Source organism: Hydra viridissima, unplaced genomic scaffold (assembly GCF_058129835.1).
Source record: "Hydra viridissima isolate aposymbiotic clone 2 unplaced genomic scaffold, HvirCarnegie_v1 scaffold_1, whole genome shotgun sequence".
Classification (NCBI taxonomy): Eukaryota; Metazoa; Cnidaria; class Hydrozoa; order Anthoathecata; family Hydridae; genus Hydra; species Hydra viridissima.
In genome coordinates, this window is record NW_028324300.1 from 26,025,186 (window position 1) to 26,043,456 (window position 18,271).

The 18,271-nt window shown below is 29.4% G+C and overlaps 1 protein-coding gene across 1 annotated transcript in view; it reads right to left on the bottom strand.

Annotated features, from left to right (window-relative positions):
- Positions 1–6,382: 6,382 nt before the first annotated feature.
- LOC149894123 (uncharacterized) overlaps positions 6,383–18,271 on the bottom strand; it is a 67,828-nt gene continuing 55,939 nt past the window's right edge. The window contains exon 17 of the mRNA XM_090077247.1: positions 6,383–12,943. Coding sequence (XP_089933373.1) covers positions 6,988–12,943 — 5,956 coding nt within the window. The 3' untranslated portion in view covers positions 6,383–6,987. The remainder of the gene's footprint in view (positions 12,944–18,271) is intronic.

Here is an 18,271-nt window from a genome sequence, read left to right on the forward strand (position 1 = left end):
AAAAATTTGTATAAAGTTGACTGTCACTATAAAAAGCCTGTTGCTAGGCATAATAAGGTATCCATAGCAACCAAAATTAATATTATAATATAAAATGCATACCTCGTTATAGTACTCTTACCAAATTTAGTGTATATGACACAAGAAGCGCAGACCTTGCACTGGTGTTCGTGGCAAACTTAGTATATATAGCACACATAATAAGTCTGCAACTACAAAAAGTAGGTCGTTGCCATACAAAAATTAGATATCCATAACAACGAAATAAAAAATAACACCTTAATAAGAGGCGCAGAGCTAACACTGATGCTCATGGCAAGTTTAGTGTATATAGCACACATAAAAAATCTACAACTACAAAAAGTAGGTTGTTGCTATGCAAAAAAATAGGTATCCATAGCAACTAAATAAAAATAACGCCTTCATAAGAAGCTCAAACCTTATATTGATACTCATGCCAAAAATAATGAATGTAGCACTAATATTAAATTAGTTAATAATTTTGTCTCAAAGTAGGCCATTCTGGCCCACTGTGCATCTTTCCAATCAGGTTATTTATTCATTATCATCCACATAAAAACTTGCAATCCGTCTATTGAATTTTCCCATAACTGAATATAATTGATAATAGTTTCATAAAAATCATTCACTTTGATTATTACTTGATTTTTCGTAGATTCACTTAGCTTTTGAAATTCAGGTTTGAAATCATTAGGTAGCAATCAAATTGCTTTTCTATTTATTATTTTTCCTTTCAATACTTTCATTTGATTTGCTGCTTCAAAACTTATTGTTGATGATGATTCAATAAGTTTTATTGAATCATTGAAATTTTTTGGCTGATTTGCAACAAATAACATCTAAAATTTATTTTTACTGTTGTCAAAAAAGATTTGATAACTGGTGGACACTTTGTTAACGATGTAAAGTAATCCTTCGAAGGATTGTAAAACTCAATTAAACGAAAAATTGCAGGTTGAAGTGTTAAAAAGCGTGTGCTTGAATGGTTTATCAAAGGTTTATAATATGAATCAACTTCATCACAAAACTGTTTGAATTTTTCTGTTTTCACAGTGTAAATATTAAAATGTTTATAAATTTTAACAACAATTGCTGCAATATCAATATCAAGCGTATCACATCCTGCATTTGAAGCATTATGTGCTATATGAGCCATACATCCATTTCCAACAATCTTTTTAAATCGTTTTGAAGCTTACGTCAGACATTATTGACACCATTACGATTGACTCCACCAAAATTCAAATTTGTATTGTCAGCTGTGAATGCAACTACTTTTTCCTTTAAATTTTGTTTTTCAATTATTTCTAAAATTAAATTAGAAATTGTTGTTGACTGTTCATTTGGAATTATTTGGAGTGAAAATGTTTTGTAAAGAACACCAATAACTGGATTAAAGAATCTTACAATTACAGGCAACATTTTGATGATTTTATGATTGGAAGTATCTATTACGAGAGCTATAAAACTAGCTTTTTCTAGTTCACTTTTTGTTGTCCCATCAATAAACGGTGCAATTACTTGTGTTATGACAGCAGCTGTTTTAGTTTTTCCAAGTGTAAACTTTTTTCAAAAAAATTTCGTACTAATTTTGAAGTACAATCATTAGAACGAAATGACAAATAATGCTTAGCAGTATGATACGCAAATGTTGCTTCTTTAGCAGCAATTTCAAGATCATTATTTGATGCATCTATTTTTTTGAAGAATTCATTTACTTTCCTGTTTGATGATCCAGCAGCAATTGACGACTTATGCTTTTTAGTATCAATATGTTGAACAATATCACTTCGACCTCCAAATTCAACTGAAAATTCTGCTGAACATAAATTGCAATACGCTTTACTGTGGTTTCCAACCACTTTTTTAATAAATTCAAATTCAGTTGCATGTTCGTCACTTCATTGAGTTTTTCGTTTCTTTTTCTCAGACATGATGCTATAAGAAAGTCAAATTACTAATTAAAAAAATCTTAATTGTATATTTTTTATTTACTACCTTATTTAATATAACTAGTTTAATATATTATTTAAAAACTTTGACATATAAAATTCCCCAAATGGTCACACACGAGCAGTGAACGCCTGAGGGAAGAAATGAAATGCATTAGAATAAAGGAGAATTATTTTTCGAAAAAAGCATATTTTGACAGTAGTCAAGACAAAAATAAAGATCAATAGAGGAATATTTAAAAATTAAAACAATGTTTTTTACTTACTTATTCTTATTTAATATAACTAGTTCAATATATTAATCTTATTTAGGAGTCACAAATATAAATTTAAATATTAAAATAAATAATTTCTTGTCACTTTAAAAAACATTCAATACAGGTTTAGATGATACGACGAAATTCGAAATTCAAAAGAAATTCGACGGCATCATAAATTGCTAATTGGTTTTTAAAAAAAACGTTAAATAAAACGTTTCATTAAAAATTAAAAAGTGAAATTTGTACTAAATAATTCAAAAATACGGGACAAATGTGGTCAAATAAAGGACACGGGACGTTTTGTAAAAATACGGGACTGTCCCGGCTAAATACTCGCAGATAGCCACCCTACCTATTAATTAAGCCATCTTAACAAGTGCCATTAATACATTTTTTTGCAGCTTTACTAAATAAGAACACAATTTACAAATATATTTTTAAGATTTTACTGGTAAAATTTTAAATTTAAGATTTGTCATCAAATGTTTCCACAAAATGGACAATAGAACAAAAAAACAATTTGTTGTTAATATGCTAAACATAGCAATATAATATATCAATAGCATCATTAGAGTAATTGTAATTAGCAGTTATAAAATAATACTAACAAAAAAAAGTACTAATTGTATATAAATATTAAGTACTAATCTACTTTACTTGTTTAACTCCATTTAAAATAAAAAAAGATACCAAAACAAGAAAACCTAAAAATCACCTTTTCTGAAGATTTTACAACAGCTGGTGTTAAAACCGGACTAGGAATTAATTGTCCAGTGTATTACCCCTAAACTGCTGCAGAGTACTAACTAGCAAAATAAATGTTTCATAGACAAAGTGTTAATTTTCTTAAATGAAATGTTCTGAGTCAATCATTTAATGAATATTTTTTACATCTTCTGATAGCGTATCTGATTCACTTAAAAGATTTTATCAATACTTTTTACATTTGCAAACTCTAGTTAATAACTATTATTTGCCTTAGGTGGTTGAAGATGTTGCAATATACTTGAGAAATGTACAGAAAAACGATGTTTTCCGCAACAGGATTATTAAACAGATTTTTGGGTCCTCCTGTTTTCCTTAGGAACCTCATATAAAGAATTTTGGGTGTTGGTAAAACCTCAACAATCTGCCCAATGTAATTTAATTTCACACTTTTTTTAGTTTCCTGGCTAAACTACAATATGTCAACACCCTGTACTTAGAAAATTCTTGACATCAGGTTCTTCTTGATTAGACTCATTTAAATCAACATCTTTCTTGTCCTTCATTGGGATAACCACTACTACCGACTTCAATGTCTTCTAAATCAGACAAAGATTCAATATCCTTTGAAGCTATTTTTGATTTTTTGCCTTAAATTTGTTGCTTTTTGGAATTTTTCTGTTTTCTGATTGTTTGTCTGTAATCAATGTCATCTATTGTGATCAATTTTCTTGGTGCAATTTTTCCCCCTCTTTTTCTATTGGTTTTTCCTGCTGCATCATTGCCACAGTACTTCAAGAGAATATCTATTACACCCTCATTTAATATTTCTTTTATGGTCTCACCGCCATAGTTTTTGTTGACATCTGGAAGCCGTTTTAATACTTTTTCTCGATTTAATGGATATATGCCTGAAGCTTCAAATCCCGCTTTTAAGTTGTCTGCTTTCAGAGTATTTTGCAACTTTGTCAAAAGCGCTGGGAAATGGTTTTTTGGAACTGAACCCTTGATTTGTGATTCTCTTCTCCATGTTTTTAAAATCTTCTTCCACTCAACTTTCAAGGATCTGAAAACAGCAATATCAAGCGGTTGTAGCAGATGTGTGGCATTTGAGATAAAACATGTAAACCGGATATTATTTTCCAAGCATGTTTTGATGATATCAAATGAGAAATGTGAAGTTAAATTATCCCCAATAACAACTTTAGTTCCTGTAAGAGATGCTGCTTCAGGAATAAAAATTTCCCTGAACCAACGTTCAAATATTCTCGAGTCGAACCAACCAGATTTTGAACTATCGAATATAGTTCCAGGTGGGCCTCCATTTGTCCACTCTATGCAGCAGTTTGTAGCTTTATAAACAACCATGGGAGAAAGAAACTGACCAGCTGCACTCGCACAGTACATAATGCTAATAGGTCCTTTAGAATGCTGCATTTTTCTTTCTACGCGTTTAAGGCCACGTTTACAAACTACTATTTTAGAGCCTGGATTATCGCTCACATTTATCTCATCATATATGAATATATTGGTATTAGGAATGTCTTAAAGTGTAATGAATAACTCATCGAATTATAAATATACTGAACTTCGATCAATATCAGGTCTTCCTGGTTTTACGTTGTCAGTAATTCGAGCAGTCAGATTATTGCAAACAATGAAGGATTTTATCCAATCAGGGCCAGGCAAGTTATTTTTAAATTTTAAATCAGTAACACCCATTCTGTCTACATAGTCTTTTACTAGCAGACGTATATCCAAGTTATCCAAAGGTAACTTCCAATCTGTCAGGATGCTAATAATTTGTGAAATCTTTTCTTCGGTATGGGGCTGTAATCTGGTCTGCCCTACCAAGTTTTTCATGTCTTAGTTTACTCATGTTGTGCAGAGTACCATATGGTATACCATATAACTTATATTTTGGATGCCTTAAAAATTTTTATTCTGTTAGTTGAGATATCTAACAAGACATTTTGCTTGGCTTCTGCTGGATAGAATGCATAGGATCGATTACCTGGTTTACGTTTATAAGTTCTTATGAATTCTTCTGCAGTTCTTCTTGTGATAATTTTTGTCTTAATGTCTTTTTAAACTAGAATTAATCGTTTGAAACATTAAATAATTATTTAATGTTTCAAAGATTGAAATATCAAATATTGAAAACTATTTGAAAAAGTGAAAAACAAAAATGTTTTGAATTTTCAGGCAAAATTATCAGTCACCCCGCATATCAAAGTCAACCTGTTTTACGGTACTCTGACACGTAGGAATATTTTCACTTTTACTGTGAATACCATCTACGGATACTAGTGATGTTTAATACTCTTTTTCGCATTCTGTTACTAATAAAGTAATATTTATAATAAACAACTTTGAATTAATATCCGCTTCAATATGGAATTTTACAAACGTTTATTATTGGATTTAGATGTTTTTAGTATTATGCTTTTTTAAAATAATTTATCAACAATGATTTGGGTAGTTTTCAATCGCTTCGACAATTCTGTAACTCTCAACAATTAGCTGAATTTAAGTTATTTTGCATTATGTTAAAAAGGATCAGAAAATAAAGTTCAAAATATTCTTATCTGGTACTACAAAGTGGTGAGATGCATTTTCATCAATCAAGAAAGAAATTTTGTTAAAAGTTAACAAATATTTTAAAGACCTGTTGAGTTTTTGTTGAGTTTTCAAAAAACTTGATATTTTTCATCTCTTATTTTCTTTTGCATTTCAAATTTATTTCGCAAATAAATCTTTAAAAAAACTTAATTTAAAAAAAGAAGCAAAAGTATTAACTTTTGAGGTTACTTTTTCCGTAATATACGAATTAAGTCTGTTTAAATAATTTTTATGCCACTTGGTAGGAATGACGTCATGCATTTCAATCCTAACTAATTTTAGTTTTTCGTCAACTATACAAAATACTTTGTAAAGTTCAAAATATACTCCCAAAGTATATTCTCTTTTTGCAAAAGAGTTTTTGGTTTTTGCAAATCCCGTAAATAATTGTTTTGATGGTTTTTTAAATAATCATTTATAACTTAAGCAACTCACATATATTTAAGAACAGAAACTTTACTTAATTGTTACAACCTATTTCAATTTAGAAGCTTTGCTTTTATTCAACATATAAATATATCTGATGTTTGCTTTCATTTTTTATTTCATTTTTAATGTTGCTCAGATTTTTAGATAAAGATTTTTATATATTTGGAACTTCGTTCCAAATATTAGTCGTTTACAAAGTAGGAGATCAAAAATCATTAATATATTTTTCCTAATTCGAAAATCTTTTTTCTACATTTAAAATGTAGCTTTTCTGTTTATTATGTTTTCTGTTTATTAAATTATTCTGCTCTCACGTAATCAAGCTCCTTTATGACCGCTTTAAAAGACTTATCATATGGAATCAAACAAAAGCAAAACTCTAGGGATATATTATCAAATAATTTTGGATTTATTATCGATTATTATTTATTAGATTTCCTCACACTAGTTGGTGTAGCTAAAACAATCTGTTTCAAAGTCATCCTCCAATCTTTTCCTAATTGAATTGATACTAAGTTTCAAAACATAATTTCTATTTCTGTAAATCTTGCAATCTTTAATCTAAATACGCAAGTCCTATCATTTTGTGAATGATTAATCTAAATCATTTAATTTTGAAAATAAGTCTCTTTAATCATTAATTACCGTGATTATATCTTACTCTGCGTAGTTATCCTTTATCTGTGAAAACCATTCTTGTAAATATCCAAATTTTCCATCATTGAATGTCATGAGTCTATTTTTGTTGCGAGAACTAGGTGATATTCGTATACAACATACACAATGACATTATTTACTATATTTCCTCCCTCCCTCTTATAACAAACATGCAGGGGATATTGCACCCTCTGGATCACGACCGAGGTTTTCCTTCGGATTATATCCCTTTATTCTAATCCAGTTAAATGACAATGAACGAGCATAGACCAATTAGATAACTAGCTATATTGTAAGTATTAGTTTGTAACAGATGATTGGACTCAACTACTTCATCAGAATTAAAAAAGTAACTCTAACTTTGGGAAATGGTACTGAGTAGTATCTATTACAACTTTACCTTCTTTATCTTTAATCGTTTTATCATCGCATATTTGGTAAAAGTCTCTTATTATTTCTAGCTTCGTTTCTGTGCTAAGATTTTCTTTCTCCAATAAACAATGTAACGGTGTCTTACCTTCATTATTTTTGGCATTAATATCAGCTTTACACGATATCAATATCTTTATAGCATCCTTATTACCTTTATAATGTGCCATATGCATAGGTGTATCTCCGTCATACATTGCTTGATTAACATCAGCACCTTTCTCAAGTAATAATTTAACAATTTCCTGATTAATAGGTTGACCACCATAACCTAAAGAGTAATATAAAGGACTAGCTTTATTTTGGTCATTGTCAGGTTTATTGATATTAGCGTTTCCTGAAATTAAAGCGACCATTTCTACGTCTCCCTTAACTATTGCTCGTATTAATGGTGTAGTAGCAGTAGTCATAAGTGGCATATAATCAAGATCAACCCCAGCAGTAATCAATTCCTGTATCTTACGTTTATCGCATTGTTCTACAGCTCGCCATAATTCAATGTTAAGATAGCTCTCTCCTGTTAATTCAATTAACTTTTTAGATATTTCTTGAGGAACTGAAGAATAGTTTTTGACAAATAACATAGTGGTTTTTATAACGTCACTTTTTATCAAACTTATGTAGGGACAATCATTAAAATTAGATATCATCTCTAAAGCTTGTTTGCCATAAAGAATTGCCTGATCAAATTGTCCTTTATCACGATAGGCATTGCCTAGGTTAGTTAAAGAGCCAGCCACACTTGGATGAAGTTCTTCTTTGAAGATCAGTTTCTTCATTTTCAGGCAATCCTCATGACACTTAATTGCCTGATCATGTTGTCCCACAGCACTATAAGCTATACCTAGGTAATTTAAAGTGTTAATTACATAAGAGTGAGGTTCGTCGTTGCAGATTAGATTCATTATGTTTAGGCTATCCTTATAATATCTTATTGCCTGATCATATTGTCCTTTAGCACTATAATCTAAACCTAGACTATTATAACAGCCAGCCACATCTAGATGAGGTTCTTCCTTGTATATAACTTTCTCCATATTTAGACAAACTTCATGACACTTAATTGCATGATCGTATTGTCCTTTATTATAATAAGCTGATCCTAGGTTATATAAAGACGAAGCAACATCAAGATGAGGCTCTTCCTTGTAAATAAGTTTCCTCATATTAAGGCAACACTCATGATACTTTAGTGCCTGATCATATTGTCCTTTAGCACTATAATCTAAACCTAGATTATTGTAACAGTCTGCCAAATCTGGATAAGCTTCTTCCTTGTAGATTAGTTTCATCATATTTAGACTATCCTCATGATATATAATTGCCTGATCGTGTTGTCCTTTATTATAATAAGCTGATCCTAGGTTATTTAAAGACGAAGCAACATCAAGATGAGGCTCTTCCTTGTAAATAAGTTTCCTCATATTAAGGCAACACTCATGATACTTTATTGCCTGACCATATTGTTCTTTAGCAATATAATCTAAACCAAGATTATTATAACAGTCTGCCAAATCTGGATAAGGTTCTTCCTTGTAGATAAGTTTCATCATATTTAGACTATCCTCATGATAATTAATTGCCTGATCGTGTTGTCCTCTATGATGATAAGCTGATCCTAGGTTATTTAAAGACAAAGCAACACCAAGATGAGGCTCTTCCTTGTAAATGAGTTTCTTCATGTTAAGACTATCTTCATGACACTTTATTGCCTGATCACATTGTCCTTTAGCACTATAACTTAAACCTAGATTATTATAACAGTCAGCGATATCTGTATGAGGTTCTTCATGGCGGATTAGTTTCAACATTTTTAAGCATTTGTTAAAATACTTATTTGCCTGATTATATTGTTTTTTAGCACAATAAGCTAGTCCTAAATTATTTAAAGTGGCAGCCACACTTGAATGAGGTTCTTCTTTGTAGATCTGTTTCTTCATTTTTTGGCTCTCAAGATAATATTTAATTGCCAGATCATATTGTTCTTTAGCACTATAAGCAATTCCTAAATTATTTAAAGAATTAGCGATATTTGGATGAGGTTCCTCATTGTAGATCAATTTCATCATGTTTAGGCAATCCTCATGGTACTTTATTGCTTGATCATATTGTCGTTTAGCACTGTAATCTAAACCAAGACTATTATAACAGTCAGCCAGATCGGGATGAGGTTCATCCTTGTAGATTAGTTTCATCATACTTAGGCTATTATCATGATAATAAATTGCCTGATCGTATTGCTTTTTTTTGTAATAAGCTAACCCGAGGTTATTGAAAGACCTAGCCACACCTGGATGAGAAATTTCCTTGAAGATCAGTTTCATCATATTTAGACTATCCTCATGGTACTTAATTGCCTGATCGTATTTTCTTTTTTTATGATAAGCTAATCCTAGGTTATTTAATGTGGTAGCCACATCTGGATGAGATTCCTCTTTATAAATCAGATTCTTCATTTTAAGACTATCCTCATGAAACTTAATTGCCTTATCGTATTGTCCTTTATTATAATAAGTTAATCCTAGATTTGTCAAAGATCTGGCTGTATTTAAATGAGGTTCTTCGTTGTAGATAAGTTTGTTCGTTTTTAGACTTTCTTCATGAAACTTAATTGCCTTGTCGTATTGTCCTTTAGCTTTGTAAGCATTTCCCAGGTTATTTAAAGAATCAGCTATATCTGGATGAAGTTTATCCATGTAGATCAGCTTCGCCATATTTAAGCTATCCTCAAAATACTTAATTGCCTGATCATGTTGTCCCTTAGAACAATAAACTAACCCTAGGTTGTTTAAAGTGGTAGTCAAACCTGAATGAGGCTCTTCTTTGTATATCAGTTTCATCATACTTAAGCTATCCTTATAATACTTAATTGCCTGATCATATTTTCCTTTAACTTCATGAGCAATCCCAAGGTTATTAAAATAAACAGCCACATCTGGATGAGACTCTTCCTTGTAGATCAACTTCATCATGTTTTGGCTGTCATCAAAATACTTATTTGCCTGATCATATTGTGTTTTAGCACTATAAGCCAGTCCTAAATTATTTAAAGAGGCAGCCACACTTGAATGAGGTTCTTCTTTGTAGATCTGTTTCTTCATTTTTAGGCTATCAAGATAATACTTAATTGCCTGATCATATTGTTCTTTAGCACTATAAGCATTACCTAAGTTATTTAAAGAGTTAGCCACATGTGGATGAGGTTCCTCTTTGTAGAACAGTTGTACCATTTTTAGATTACTCTCATGATACGTTATTGCCTGATCATGTTGTCCTTTAGCACAATAGGCTAACCCTAGGTTACACAAAGAGCCTGCCACATCAAGATGGGGTTTTTTTTTGTAGATTTGTTTCCTCATTTTTAGGCTATCCTCAAAATAATTAGTTGCATGATCATAATGTCCTTTATAATAACATGCTACACCTAAGTTATTCAAAGTTTTACCCACGACTGGATTACATTTTTTGTTGTAGATTTCATTCTCAATTTTTAGAGCAGTCTTAAAATGCTCCATTGCTTGATCATATTGTCCTTTAGCACAATAAGCTAACCCTAGATTATCTAAAGATCTTGCCACAACTGGATGAGGTTTGTTCAGGTCAATTGGTTTAAACTTATCTAAACAACTTACGAACCATTCAATTGCTCTATTATAGTCATTAACTCTATCGTAACATATTCCTAAAAAAGTTTTTAAATTTAAGTTGTAACAGTTTTTTGGCTCATTCAAAGCTTGTTCTAAATTACTGAGAGCTTTTTTATATTGCGCTAAACGATAATAGATAAGCCCCTTATTAGCATGATCATCTACGTAAAAATCAATGCCTTGAAAAAAAGTTTGACGATCTGCATTAGCCAGTTGTTTATATTCAGTACAGAAGGTCTCTAATCTGACATATAATGGCAGTGCTGTATAAAAATACTCAAATAAGCCACCTTGTTCTCTCAAGTCGTCCTCAGATAAGTGAAATATTTGCTTAGCTTGTTCTGTACTTTCAGACTCGGAGTTAGCAGATTTACTAAAAATAGACATATCCTCTTTTTGTGCTTTATGGTAAGAGTAGGTCTTTAATCTGAGGGTAGTAGCAAATGTTATGGCGTTTTTTAAATTAAATGCTGCTTCTGGGGAAATAATGTTTTCATCTTTTAATTTATCAACTATATCCCAGTTACTATCTCCTTTTATACCGTAATATAGACCAAGATTGTATATTAGGCGGTCAGGTAAACGATAAATTTCCTGCTTAACATCAAATAACCTCCCTTCATCTTCAACACCTAAGTTTGGTGCCAGCTTATAAAGATCTCCTTCAAAAAGAGTTTCTTTAAAGTTTAAACCTGGTGTTTGTTGAAGATAACTAAGTTCTACCGTACCTTCTTTTAACAACTTTATGGCCCTTATCTCACAGTTTAATCTACCTTGCTCATCACTTTCACTTTTACTGGTCAAAAACTTTGTAACCTCTTCTTTATAGCTAATAACAAGCTGCTTATTGCCATGCACATAACAAACATTTTCTAATATATATGGTAAGTTCTTATCTATATGACCTGCCCAATCGTTTTTATTACGCACATAAGCCAGCATTCCATCTATTGTTTGCACCAACTCATATTGTTTGTCATTATCTATCCTACCAAGAGGAGTTTTACCTCCTAGATCAAAATTTACTCCTCTATGGACTAAATGGCTCAAGTCTACATAGTATTTACTTGCAGGAATAATACTTTCTCCTAAATTAATTATCTTAAAGTTTACAATATGGCTTAAAATCTGAAAATACTCTTTAACTTTATGATCTTTACTTTGTTTGTAATCCTCATTTTCTGTAAGAATAGCAAATTCTAAGTCTGAATATGGAGTCATCTGCCGCAGTGCCATTGAACCTAGTCCTATTACTGCATATTTACAAGGTGGCCTACCGATCTCCTGCTCACTGTCACCATATAGTTTGCCTAAAAACTTTTGCATGTCATCAGCTATCAACTTAAATAATTTGCTTACTTCTTCTACATATGATGCCTGATGTTTTTGTTTTTGTTCCAGATTATTAATTGTTTGTTTTCGAGAAAATTCTGCTCTTTGTAGCTTTCGATCTATGTCATTCCGTAATGTTTTCAACGACTGTTTATTATTATCTTCTTGTTGAACAAATGGCATTGACTCTTTAACTCCACTGATTGCTGAGAATATTAGTTCTTGTAAGTGACTTAAATTCTTGCGCGGATTTATCTGTTGTTGTGTTAAAAATGCATTTTTATCCTCAGAGGTTATTGTTATAAGCTTTTCATCTAATATAGTTATAACATGTTGATAAAATACTGCCGCATCCGTGTAGTATCTGAGTTTAACATTCAACTCTCCTTCCTTTGTGCAGCTTAAGTCTCCCATTTTAGTTGTTAAATAGCCAAGACCGTTTAGAATGATTACTAAAGTCTTTACTTCTTCTGCAGCTTTTTTGTAAGCATAATGCTTCACCAAAGTTCCATATTCAATTTTTTCTATCTCTTTTAAAATGCGAAATTTTGTTTCCTTATTTCGTAGACCTTCTAACATTACAAATTGCTGTACACTACTCTGCATTGTTTCTAATTTATAGTTTTCTTGGATTTTCTGGTATGTCTTGAATTGTTTTTTAGCTTCAATGTGATGAGGTTGTTTTTTTAAAACCTCTTTATAACATTTCCGAGCTAAATACACAAGTCCTAGCTTTTCATATGCAAGGGCTTTATTGTAAAGAATCGAAGGATGGTCCGAATCACCAATGAGTGGTTTATCACTATCAGCTTTCTCAAGTGCATTATGCCAAGATATAATTGCTTCATAAAATCTTTCTTGCTTTTTCATATTAATGAAAGCTAAATATAATTATTAATCTAATTTATCTTCAAATGATTAAACAGCATAACTACTTTACTGCTGAGTTTTCTTTATTTTGTTAATGTTTATTGTTGTTTGTTACATTTTCAAGTTGAAGAAAAATTTTTTCAAATACATTACTAAACTTTTCCTACTAATAAAAAAAAATTAATAATAATAATAAAAACTTAAAATTGAAAATAATAGCAATAATAGTAATGATAATAATTATATAACAAAAATATAATAATACTAATAATTATAATAATAATGATAATAATCATAATAATAACAGTAATAATAATGATAATAATAATAATAATGATAATAATAATATTAATAATAATAATAATAATAATAATAATAATAATAATAATAATAATAATAATAATAATAATAATAATAACAATAATAATAAGAATAATAATAATAATAATAATAATAATAATAATAATAATAATAATAATAATAATAGCAATAATAATTATAATAATAATAATGATAATAATAATCATAATAATAATGATAGTAATGATAATAATATTAATAATAATAATAATAATAATAATATAAATAATATAAATAACAATAAGAAAAAAAAAAAAATAATAATAATAATAATAATAAAAATAGTAATAGTAATAATAGTAATAATAATAATTAGTATTAATAATAATGATAATAATAATAATAGCAATAATAATTATAATAACAATAATGATAATAAAAGTAATAATAAGAACAATAATAAGGTTAGCAATAATAATAAAATTTAACCATAGCAATGAAGATAAAAATGTTAGCTAACTTAAGTTAAAGATAAAAATTGATATAATATTTTGTTACTAATTTATTTTTAAAACCTAATGAAATATAAAATAAGTTACATTCAATTAGCTTTAGGGTTCAAGGGAAGTTTAGTAATAATCATTTTTTATGCATTACTGTATTCAATTAATTACTAATTGTTTTTTAAAACATTTTGTCATTAAATTTCAGTTTTAATAAAACGAATAGTTTTATACTTTCTTTAACTTTTTTTTTAAAATTATTTCTGTAAGTAAAGAAAAAAAAAAAATTAGTAGAATTACGATGGTCTTAAATCAAGAGAACAAGCTTGTTTAAGGTTCTTTCAATTTATTGCTTTAATGTAATTTACTTTCATTTCCGCCAATACTTACATTTCTATTAATCATAAGTCTACGTTTATCATTAGGAACTTAAATCTCTTTTTATATTATCTTTACGTATATGTTATTATAAAAAACATTTAAGATAAGACTTTTAAATGCGTATCAATCAATAATAAAAATCATAATAATCATTATTTTAAAAGAGACCATATATAAATTGCCTCATTTATTTTTGGTCTCTTTAGCAAGACATAATTCTGATTAAAATAATGCTTTCAAAAGCATTATTTAAATCAGGATGTATGTATGTATGTATGTATGTATGTATGTATGTATGTATGTATGTATGTATGTATGTATGTATGTATGTATGTATGTATGTATGTATGTATGTATGTATGTATGTATGTATGTATGTATGTATGTATGTATGTATGTATGTATGTATGTATGTATGTATGTATGTATGTATGTATGTATGTATGTATGTATGTATGTATGTATGTATGTATGTATGTATGTATGTATGTATGTATGTATGTATGTATGTATGTATGTATGTATGTATGTATGTATGTATGTATGTATGTATGTATGTATGTATGTATGTATGCATGTGTGTATGTATGTATGTATGTATGTATGTATTAGACAAAATTCTATTTATAAAACAGCTAATAGGAATCACATTCTTTTTTGTCGGATTAAAATGATTTATATTACTTATCTTCACTTTTTATAGAGAAGTTCATAAGCTGAAAAAACACTAACATTTGATAAGCAAATAGTTAAGTACTAACCCATATCATACCAACAAAATCATCATTTAAAAATTAATATGTTGGAAAAACTAAAACTCTCTTGGCGCTCCTCGACTTTCTCGCTCCGCCCAATTTTATGATTGATTCTCATAGAGAATCTTGTACTGATAAATAATGGTAAAAAACATAGGTCACAAATTCAAATGAAAAAGCTCTAATCTGAAGTTGAAAGTACAAAAATATACAACAAATCGCTAAGATTCGCCAATTTGAATAATAAACTTTTTGTTTTAAAACTTATGTTTGAAGCATTATTAACCTGGTTTTTATTTATTGTAATAATGATATCGAGAAATAGTACGTTATGGGAATTCATCGCATAAATTTATTATCACGTAAGTTTGTTTTAGCTGGACAATTCTTTTGTCTAAAATATCTTTTAAACTTTTATTAAATAGCCTGAAAAGTTCTTTTATTGATTATAAACTTAATGAACTTTGAAACAACTAACACTGTTTTTTTCAAAAAATATACATTTTAAACTATTGAATATCTTTAAATGCTTCAAGTTAATCTCTTTTGAAAGTTAATTTTTTTACATCTGCCATATAAAAAACAACGCTTCAAAAAACATTCTTTTTTTGCAAAGAAGATTAAGAAATTCCATTTTCACTATTCGATGAAAGTTCATCTTTTCAAATACTTTTTTTCTTTACAATAATAAAGATTTTTAACAAAAACATAGTCAAAATTTCCGTTAATAATAATTTACAAAATTTAATCACGTTTCAAAAGAATGTTTTTTATAGCTCGTTTGTCTCTCTGATAACCCTAGAAAGAATTTTTGCGTCAATAATAAACCAAAATAACGTTTTTTTATGGTAGAAACCAGGCAGGCAATTGTATGTGGATGAAAAGAAAATCCATCGTTAAGTTAATTCAAGATGGCGAATATTAGCGATCTGTGGTATTTTTTTGTATTTTCAACTTCAGATTAGAGGTTTTTATACGATTCTTATTCATTATGAAAATTCTCTATGAGAATCAATCATAAAATTCGGGAGGGTGGGGTGGGGGGTGGAGAAGAGAACGTCAAGTAGGGCCAACTCTATTTGTGAATAAAAAACAATTGTTTAGCCTCTCCAAAAACTTTTCTTTGTGCTCCCCATTAAACTAATTGTCCTTCATAAGATTATACTTACGCTTGGGCTTTTAAGAAGAGCGGTTGCGTAAGCATAACTTTAAGAGGAATAATTATTCTCAAGCGCAAAAACTTTTTCGAATTGCAAAAACTTAATTATCTCATGCTATTATTTCGAGTTCTTTTCCAAAAAAATACTTTATGATAATGTGTATTTACGGTCTAGATCTGTGGTTAAAAAATTCCGATTTTCTCCATATCAAAAATATATTTTCGATTTTTACAATTATATATTTTCCAATTTTCATCTAACCAGATTTTTCAACTCGCCAAAAAAGATTTTGTCGTAAAACATGCAATTAAGTCGTTATTTACAAAAAAAAAAAGAAAAGAAAACCGAATATAGTTTCACTTTGGATAATTGAAGAAAATTGCTAATTTGCAAAAAACCTTGTCATATGTTAAGGATTTTCTGAAGACGTTTTATTGATATAAAACCCTAAGAACGATCTTCTAAACTGTTTGGAGGAAAAAAGTTTACGATGGAAAAGTACAGCCCTAAAGTATCGGTATTTACCAAACTGAAATGGTATTCATCAAACTTTTTAGAAACTTGCTCACCTAAATTTAAGCAAGAAAAGTTACGTTTACTGTAAGCTGCCTTAATTTTGGCATAACTTTAAAACCACTAAATGATAAGAATGGCGTTATATAATTACAATTCATACGTAGCTCTTTTGTTAGATTGATATATTATTAAGGATCTGTACGTATATAAGCTATATACATTATATATATTGTAATAAGGGTTAACAATATTCATAGATATTAACAAAAAATAAATACTTTATAATAATATATCGTCTTATAAAGATATATTATTATTACTATTATTAAATATATGTTCTTCTTCAGAACATTTTTGTAAAAAAATGCGTAAAAAAAAAACGACAGTTTGATTATGAAGTGCTTGACGAACAAGTTCCTGGTGCAAAAGAGCAATTTGTTGTTGAATACTTTATTCGGTTAATTGGCATGGCTCAACAACTGCTCAAAAACCATTTTCGATGTTGGAAAACTTCAATATCAAATTCATTTTCTTATATAATTTTCAGCAAATGAAAACTCGCTCAAATATATCATGAGTTTTTCCACGAACCTGCAAGTTGCTTTGACGGACTCTACGTCCAATAAATCAGATATAGATGCAACAAAATTAGCTGGTGAGCTGCGAAACATCTGTTTGGCTCAACAAAAAGACGTCAGATCTCTCATTGATGTACCAACGTTTATTGCGCGAGATTATTTTGCTGAATTCTATTTGAATATTTATATTGCTCTTAAGATAATACTAAGAAGTCCAGTATCTGTGGCTACTGCAGAACGCAGCTTCTCCATATTGAAGCTAATCAAAACGTAATTGCGTTAGACCATGAGGAAAGAACGTTTATCCGGTTTTGGATTACTGGCTAATGAAAGAGAAGTTTACGATTAACTGGACTTTACTTCTCTGATAGACAAGTTTGCTTCAAAAAAAGTTCCAAAATTTCGTTTCAATTAAAAATGTTTATTTTTTGCAACAATAAAACCGTCGTATTTTGAAAACATCTTAGTTTTCTAAGAGGAACTCTAAAAATAAACCTTAATAGATGATAAGTAGATGCTGTGCTCCCAGGTTTTATGCTACTATTATGTTTTGAAAAAAAGAGCCTTAAAGCTTTTTTTGCGCCGGGTCCCCAATGTTTTGAAGCCAGCCCTGATTAGACTTATTCTTACTACTCATCTTCACTCTTTACGGAGAAGAAAAATTCATTAGCTCAAATAACACTAACATTAAACAAGCAAACAGTTAAGAATAAACTCTTATCATGCCAACCAAATCATCATTTAAAAAAATCATCGTTTGTTAAAACCAACTCTCTTAGCAGAAGAATCTAAACTCTGAGCCCCCCTCTTCCCTGTGCTTACAACTTATAAATGAAGAGGCTCTGAGTTTATTCAAGAAAACATAAACTTTTTTTCACTAAATTTTCTATAGTACTCATATTTCATATACTCATATTTGTTGAAAATTAAGTTGAACTATTTTAGTTCAATAAAACTTTTAACGGGCAAAAACGCTTAAAAAGCGGCTAATTTAATTGAGAAAAGACATGGTTTTAATAGTAAACTGAGGTCAAACTTTTCCATGCATCTGTCATTTCATTAAGCCAATTTTTTTGCCAGGTGTAATAATGAACGTCCTAAAACATCTAGTCTCAGAAACTCTTACTGAATTTAAATAACTCAACTAAATCTTT